Below are 8,894 nucleotides of genomic sequence, written 5' to 3' on the forward strand. Positions count from 1 at the left end.
TGCGTTTGCGTCCGGATAGGTGGCTACCCGCATAACCGGGGGCTGAATGGAGGGAGCCCAAGCTAACGTTACCAGACCCACTTCTCTCACCCCTAATTCCTCCACCAATACCTGTATGGACACTACGACTGCATTCGCCACTACCACCGACTCACTTGAGATCGGATAAAGTCACCGAATGAGTTTCAATGTGTGTGTGTGCTTAGAGAACATCCTTGCTTCGCATGTCGGCATCTTCGGAAGTTTCGCCACGGTAAACAAAGAGTGCTCGTCCGATCATTATCCTCCTCGTGAGATAAAAACTGTCCTTCGGAGTCAGAATAGGCAAATAACATGCTCAGAACTTCATCACGATTCAACTTCTCACTAGCCATGATGAAATAGCTCGCTGATAGTTCACTGATAACAACACAAACTCAACTCGTACGCCTCGAGTCAAAGACGCAAAGTGGCTACTTCCGCATTTTGTGGTCGCGTCACAGGTCGCGTCTTTTACTGCTTCACCAAACACTCTGTGAACTACAAAATGACGCAATCGTAGTCTTGTTTGAAAGGGTAGCATGTCTGCCAACTACTGGTAGGGAGGATGAACACTATTAAGACCGCTGGTTTGATCTACATGCGCTTTTGTTCATGATGACGTACCGTCGCAATTCTGCGACTTTGGCGCTTAAAGGGTTAAGTCGTTAAGGAATTACACGACATCAAAGTTGCCCCCCCCCCAGTCTGGATAGGGTTAAAGTAACACAGTTCAGCAGTATCATACAGACTGGTGTTTCCTGGTGTTGACTGGTTTGCTTGTTGAGGTTATTTTAACTCAACTCTGTGTGTGTGTGTGTGTGTGTGTGTGTGTGTGTGTGTGTGTGTGTGTGTGTGTGTGTGTGTGTGTGTGTGTGTGTGTGTGTGTTTTGTGTGTTTGTGTGTGTGTGTGTGAGCATGTGTGTGTGCGTGTGTGTCTGAGAGAGAGTGTGTGTGTGTGTGTGTGCGTGTGCGTGTGCGTGTGCGTGTGCGTGTGCGTGTGCGTGTTGCGTGTGCGTGTGCGTGTGCGTGTGCGTGTGTGTGTGCGTGTGCGTGTGCGCGTGCGCGTGCGCGTGCCTGTGCCTGTGCCTGTGTCTGTGTCTGTGTGTATGCCTGTGTCTGTCTGTGTGCCTGTGTCTGTCTGTCTGTCCACCTGTATATCTGTCTGTCTGTCTTAAAGGGAGGATGGCCCCAGTGATGACACGCAGAGGGACTGTGAATGCTGTGCTGCAGTTCCAGACACCAGCCACTGGGTCCTGGTGGAGCCTGAGGTCTCCACAGAGAAGAGCATCTCAACCTACAGCTTGAGCTCTGCTGCAGGGAGCTATGAGTGCTCAGAGTCCAGTCTACGCTGGTTGTGTGGTGGTCCGGTCACCCTGCAGTATTGCTTCATGGACTGGCAAATCTTTGCTAAAGAGCTGGCACACATGCAGTGCAGTCCAGCTGGTCCTCTGATGGACATCAAGCTCATGTCAGGAGAGCTGGAGGAGATCCACCTGCCTCATTTCCTGTGTTTGGGGCAAGTCAGTGCCGCAGATAATCCTGTCAGACTACTCCATGCACAGGACAGCGGAGTGTGTTTGGAAAAGTGTGAGGTGACGCGACACCATGCCAGTCTTCTCCAGCCCTCCCTGTCTCTGCTGGGACCAGTGTACTACCTTCTGGATCTGCTGTCTCCTAAAGCCCACTGTGAGATGTTGCTGTTTTACGAATGCACCCCTGCTAGCCTGAAGCTCCGCACCTACCTAGTGCCCAACGATCAGGGAAACATCGATGCCATTCAAAAGCAGGAGGAGAACTGGAAGGGCGAGAGGATCAAGAAGAACAGCAGAGTGCGTCCACCCCTTCGCTTGAAAGACCCCTTCCGTGTGACGACGTCTTGTCCGTCCAAGATCGACCCAAAGGAGATAGAGCTGGTTTCAGACTCCATTGGTAATTTCTGTGCAGTTAGCATAAAGCATCCAGTGGAGAGCTTTGATGTGGAGGTCAAACGTCCTCAATACGAGGATCCCATGTGGACAATCAGTGTGGAAAAGGAGGATTACAGCCCACCCAGCACAAGCCCAGGGATACTCAGCACCAGTGTAAGCATCAACCTTTTCATTTTCGTCTTATGCACAGTACCCAGTCCAGGAATCAGTAGAGGGTTGAGGGTTGGGGTAGGGAGAATACAGGAAGAGCACATTTTTGCACTATTTCTTGTTGGAGTATCAGTGTGATTGCAAAGACGTGTCATTCCTGTATATATCTCGCCTCACTGAGTTTTTATAGCGAAGTGTTTGTGTCTGGCAGTGCAATGAACGCGCAGTAGGGTGCACGCCCACTTCCTCAATTCAACGAGGCGAATTAATTGCTATCACAGCACTTTTAAAGAAATGTTGTTAGCGATGAAGTGCAACAGTGTTAAATAAGCAACAATCCATTTAACCTCTTAAGCTTCGGGGCTATTTTTGAGTTTTTTTGAGGTTTTGCACAACGTCTACTTAAATGGCTCTTGTGTCTGCATACTTTGACCTATCAAGAAGTGGCTGGTACCAGAAGAGACTCTGTAGAATCCACATGAAGAGTCAGGAAGATTTTGTGATGCACTGCCAAGGACTTACAGGGGTTGGAACATCTTCTTTTCTGAAATCCGGTTTTGAAAATCCCAGGATAGTACCACATTTCATCAGTTTAGCTGATACATTTGACCTTAGAAACACATTTGAGACATACTCCCAAGTCCACTGAAGCTGTGTGTCAAAGGGGATCTTGTTACAGCTATGTATGACCTTTCCCAAGACAATTATGTGTGGGTATGCACATGCGTTTTTCCCAAGTCTCCAAAAAATACCATTTGGAGACTCCAAAGGTGCCTTTTGGATAGCCAAAACGCACCCTGCAAATAAAGTGTTGCTGCACAAGAATCTTTTGAGATAGAAGCATGATCTTGGTCAGAAATGAAAGCTTACCCCTTGAGGTGTCTTTTAGTGACTTGGCTGGGTTGGAAATGGCTTTAGAAGGGTATTACAGAAGTATAACTGTACGGAAATAGCCTTTTTTTACACTTTGTACAGGAAAACACTTCCAAAGACAAAAGGAAACCAAAGTACTATAAGGCAAATTTGACATTTTATTTTGGCATAAATGTCATTATCAGTGCAAACATGAATATGAATGTAACCATATTATATAAAACAGTGCAGTGCAGGAACAGTAGTGCCAAAATGTAGTGAGAAAAGGTCTGGCAGTGTAATATCGGTCCATTTCACGGTGTGGTGCATAGCTCCAAATGTGTTGGTATTTTGCAGGAGAGTGCGCAGCATATCATCTGTCATGAAAAGTCTAAAAAGTTGTAGCGCCGTGTACATGGCACCCTGTAGGAGTTGTGGGCCAGGCTTTCTTGAAGGCCGAAAGGTGGGCTGAGGTGGCAGGATGTCCTCAGTATCCTCATCTAGCCAGGCCCCATCCTCCTCTTCAGCAACCGCTGAGCCGTGCCCTCTGCCTCTTCCTCCTCTTTGGCCCCTGCCTCTTCCTCCTCTTTGGCCCCTGGTTCTTCCTCTGCCTCTCCCTCTGGCTGTTGCTCTGCCCCTTGATGGTGTCCTTGTAGAGGCTGAAGTACTGTCCTCTTCCTCTTCATCACCTCCTCTATCCTCCTGGCGTCTTATTCTCCCCCTGGAGACCTCAGGCTCCCAGTCTTCATCACTATAAAACAGAGAAAGAGATAAACAATGAAATACAACTAATGCACACAGGGTAAACAACATGCACTCTTCTTGACTGCATCTACCTAAATCCTCTCCCCCTGGCTCTTTCACTCTCTCACTTGTCTTTCTCACCTTGTGTGTGTGCACTACCCATCCCCCATCATCACCCTGCAAGTTACTTTACCATCCCCATTACCTCACAGTTGTCGTCCCCCCCACACACACACACCAAAGTAGATTATACCAGCAGAAGTACTCTTGCATTATAATACAGCACTCATGGTATGATGTAACATAGTAATATCATAATATTATAATAATGTCACTAGTATCACACTACTAGTGTTGCAATTACATATGTAAGAGGACTGGCACACACACACACACACACACACACACACAATACAGCACTCATGGTATGATGTAACATTGTAATATCATAATATTATAATAATGTCACTAGCATCATACTACTAGTGTTGCAATTACATATGTAAGAGGACTGGCACACACACACACACACACACACACACAATACAGCACTCAAGGTGTGATGTAACATAGTAATATCACAATATTATCATAATGTCACTAGCATGCATCAAACTACTAGTGTTGCAATTACATGTAAGATGAATGGCACACACACACACACACACACACACACACACACACACACACACACACACACACACACACACACACACACACACACACACACACACACACACACACACACACACACACACACACACACACACACACACACACACACACACACACACACACACACACCTTTTCTCTCAGACTACAACTCAAACTCACTTTCAGGACAACACAATTACGAATTTCCTTATATCCTATACACCCCCAATGAGCTTGCTAATGCTCACATTGGAACATGGAAACCGTGCGTTTTATATGATACGTGATAGCATTGTATCATTACTAGACCCCTGGAATAAATAGATATAATGCTCACCTCACCTCACGAGTTGTGTATCTCTCGCCTCTCCTCGTCTGCCTCGGAGACATCTGAATCCTCGCTCCCTTGGGTGTTGAGAACTACTTCCTGGTCCTCGTCTGGAAATGTGGAAGGAGATCCAGCTGCTGATTCAGCATGCTTCGTTTTTTGTTGTCTTTTTGGCATGTTGCTAAAAAAACAAACAAGCCAACTCAGCGAAAAGACTGCTACCGAAAATGCAGTCGAAGTTTTAGATCTTTCTTCCGTGACGCAAACTAACTGAATGAATGGTTCAAACGCCGAGTCTTACGCACGGCTATTACGCGAACGCGTGGCTTCTGTTGTGAAAGTAAGGGGCGGGCTTCCGATAGCTCGTTGGAAAGCTGTGTTCATTGGCTTCAAGGCTGTGCTCGAAGGAAATCCGTAGCTTCTGATTTGACGGAGCTACAGTCAATCAAAGCAAGTGTGGTAGAAAAAAAACCGAAATGCCTATCATGCTTCGAAGGCTTGTATTTCAGCCAAGGAACCTCCTATCGAGACCAGGGTTGGCTTGTTGGATTCCACACATGGGACGGCGCCAATGCCGGCTCAAACGCGGAAGGGCGCGAAGGCAGCCGTTTTCCGTGAAAAAAAACTTCATAGTCCGGAACTTTCAAAGCAAAAATGTTTTGTTTGAGTGGAATTGTGTCGTGTGTGGTTGGAGTATTACAAAAAAGGGACCCATATTCTTATTCTTTGGAATCTTATGGACATTTTGACACCACCCAAGCAAGGATTATCCATGTTTTCGATGTTTACTGATGGCAGGAAGGTATGGATGCACTGAAAACGGAGGGGCTGGGATTATGAATTTTGAAACATGACATTGTGACATAAATTGATGATTAAGCACATATATGTTGTTTAAATCTGCCTAATACAGTGATAAACGAACTCTAAAGGGTCTAAGCTTTCCAATGATATGCATTGTTTGACATGTTTATTACACCTTATGGTTTATGAATGATGAATTATGAATATGATATTGGTGGGAGGTGTGGTCTAAACCCGGTACCGGGGGGTGTGAAGCTTAAGAGGTTAAGGCCGTGGGTTTATACTTGATTTATAACTGCTAAGGGGGAGTGGCTTGCCTCATCTGTTATGAATCGACCGTCGTGACTTTCAGAAAATTGACAAAGTGAGGAAAAACTTCCTTAAGTTCCAAAGTTTTTCTTTGTTCTGCTAGGGAGAAACTATTGCTGCTGAAAAGCCAATACTATTTCACTAATCCTGCATATCAATTCACCTGTAGGACACCGTAGCTGGCGTGGGCCGCAAAGCAAATCAGGCAGTCCTGCAGGACACCAGAGATGAATTTCTCAAGAAGAACCGAGCTCGTCTCATCCAAAATGTGTCCAATGTGATGCCACTGGCAGATGAGATGCTGTCAAGAGACCTGATCAATGAAGAGCAGTACAGCAAGATCAAAGCAGAGGCTACTGACCAAGACAAGATGAGATGCATCTTTGATGCCCTGCGTTCCTGTGGACCTCCAGAGAAGAGGTTGTTCTTCAACATCCTCCAGGATCTGCACCCTTCACTCCTGCAAGAGTTGGGATGGCATTGAGGGGGTTGAGAAGACATTCACCTCGCTGATCTGATGTGAGACTTCAGATGGTATAAAGAGGGCTGTGAAAAGAAGTTCAATTTCCATTACATTACATTACATTACACTTAGCTGACACGTTTTTTTTTTTTTATCCAAAGCAACCTGCCGTCGTTCTAAGTACAGGGTATTAATTGTATTGGTATTGGTTACAGTCCCTAGAGCCGTGTGGGGGTTAAGTCCCTTGCTCAAGGGCACCTCAGCCTTGGAGTGAGATAGGGAGTGAAGGGTGGGATTTTAACCTGCAACCCTCTGATTTAAAGCCCATGTCCTTCACAACAAGGCCATGGCTGCCCCACTTCCTGCACTCACTTCAGTGGTCTGCTGTGAGAGGTGGGATGGCGTTGAGAGGGTTGGGAAGAAAGGCTGTGAGACGCTTATACTTCCCCTGACACCATTGGAACTTAAAAATGGATCCATGAAGCAAATGGACTTCTATTTACTTATCATTCAGAGGCAGTCATGAGAATGGGTTGGGTTTGTAGATATGGGTGTTAGGGACTACATTTTAAATGTTAAAGAAAGCTCTCAAGACATATTTGTTATCTTCCAAGATTATATGTTCTTAACCCTTTTAATGCCAATGTTATTTTGGTGAAAATGCTCGATTTGGGCATCACATATTCAACAGGCTGTGGCTGGACAGGGGTAACAGATAGAGCCTAACTGTAAATTACAAAAATGTTGAGGAAGACCCAAAGTTTATTTTGGGAGTAAATATGCATACCTAATTAGCATATTATGACGTCATATGGGGCGGCCATTTTGAATTTTTAATTAGTAATGGAAAATATTGATAATTTTCAATAGATTTTCAATAGATTATTGAATTTATTTAGAAATATGTGGCATCCCATTACTGTCATGTTGTGCACATACATTATGGTCAAGTAAAAAAGTAGTTTTAAGCCTAACATATAGTAAATATTGTAACTAATATTGTAATAATAATAACTAGCAAGAAAGGGAATAACTGGGAGGTTGTTGCCTGGAGTGCCAAAAGTGTTTGCATCTACCTGTGACTTTTTAGTCTGTGAAAACCTTTCTCAGACAGGGTAAGCACACATATTCAGTACACATATATGCCTATATAGCCTATTTTACTACACCTGTGACCTATATAGGCTACTGTAGGCCATTTGGATAAGGCGCAGGGGCAATGACCCCTGTATGCATAGGATCATCCTGGATGATCATCAGCATAGCTCAGTGAATGAATGTTACAGATTGTCACTTTTCACAGAACTAATGGGCACAGTGTCAAGATAATGGGCATAAAAAAGGCCTAATTTGTATCATGAGGTGTACCCTTGTGAAATCAGTTTCAGGAAAAGGGGTGGAGAGGCGGAGCAAATCAGCATCACCTCTCCTGTTATCTCAGCTCTATTGACTTATAAACTGCTTCTATTCATTTTGGTATCATAGGCTACTGTTAGGCATACAGACATGGATCGAAAGTACACACAGCCCAATTAGGCCGACGTTCTCACGTTATAGTAGGCCTATACTTTATAAGTAACACCTAAAGTCGGCTATCTGAAGGCGATTAGAAGCGGCACCATCTCCCCTCACGCATAGCGCAGCGCTTTCCTCTCCAGTCTCTCCGGTTCCGCCCCCTCTTCCATGCTGCTTTAGTGACATGACAAACTCTAATAAAGACAGTCCAACCACGGCGACCAGCCCAGTTTTCAACAAGTCTAAAATATTCGTGTTATAGGGTATGCGTCTTCATTTCGCCGTGCGCAACGGTAAAAAAAAAAAAAAAAAAAAAACGCGGATATTTCCCCAAGCCATGTATCGAATTTCTACGGGATGTACAACGTCTAACAGGATAATCCATTATTTTTTGTAGCAGTGGTTTTCCTTACGGTCTTTCATAGAGGGAAATGACATACGTTATCTTTAGGCCTATGTTTTAGCTTTTTTGCCTACTCCAGCTTAGGGGAAGATGCACGTCAAAGTTCACCACCAAGTGAAATATAGCCTATTTCGATGAACACATGATGACTGCAATCACTTTAGGGGCGACATATGGCATTGTATTGCATATAAAACGCACGACATAGAAATAGTGGTTGCCTATTTAGAGGTTTATTCAGTGAAATTACGCATATCGCCCTGTGGGTTTGGATGACAATAAACGCTTCTCGCATGTTCTAAGGAAATCCCCCGTAACCATTTACAAGTCGCCAAGCAAACACATTCTCACAACCCCGCAAATGTTCATTAGTTTGTGTTCAGGATCATGTTTCCTAGGTCTACACCGTGTTTCTGTGTTTGACAGGGGAGGTCCCAAACAGCCGATTGATCGTCTGTGTTGCAATCTCAGCAGCAACATATTTTTTCTTATAATAATGGCTGCAATTACTTGAGGGGCGAAATACGCAATTGCATTGCACACAAAACATCATGACAAGTTGTCGTCTGGGGGCAGGCCAACTTGCTTCAGATTTATTCAGTGAATGAAACCAGTCGCATGCGTTCAGCTCGCCTGGAACAGGGCTTCGCCTTCGCGTCGCGTGTGTTCAAATGGGAACTCCCCTACCTAATGAAGTCTCCAAACAAACCTCTTCTCTCAATC

At 44.9% G+C, this 8,894-nt stretch overlaps 1 protein-coding gene across 1 annotated transcript; it reads left to right on the forward strand.

The window, feature by feature from the left end:
• The first annotated feature begins 1,119 nt into the window (after positions 1-1,119).
• On the forward strand, positions 1,120-6,274 carry LOC134446439 (NACHT, LRR and PYD domains-containing protein 1 homolog). The gene is made up of 2 exons (XM_063195806.1): positions 1,120-2,102; positions 5,960-6,274. Exons 1-2 carry the CDS (start codon positions 1,410-1,412, stop codon positions 6,272-6,274), a joined length of 1,008 nt encoding a protein of 335 aa, XP_063051876.1. The 5' UTR covers positions 1,120-1,409.
• The last annotated feature ends 2,620 nt before the right edge of the window (positions 6,275-8,894 follow it).

The sequence above is a fragment of the Engraulis encrasicolus genome, chromosome 3 (assembly GCF_034702125.1).
Source record: "Engraulis encrasicolus isolate BLACKSEA-1 chromosome 3, IST_EnEncr_1.0, whole genome shotgun sequence".
Lineage (NCBI taxonomy): Eukaryota > Metazoa > Chordata > Actinopteri > Clupeiformes > Engraulidae > Engraulis > Engraulis encrasicolus.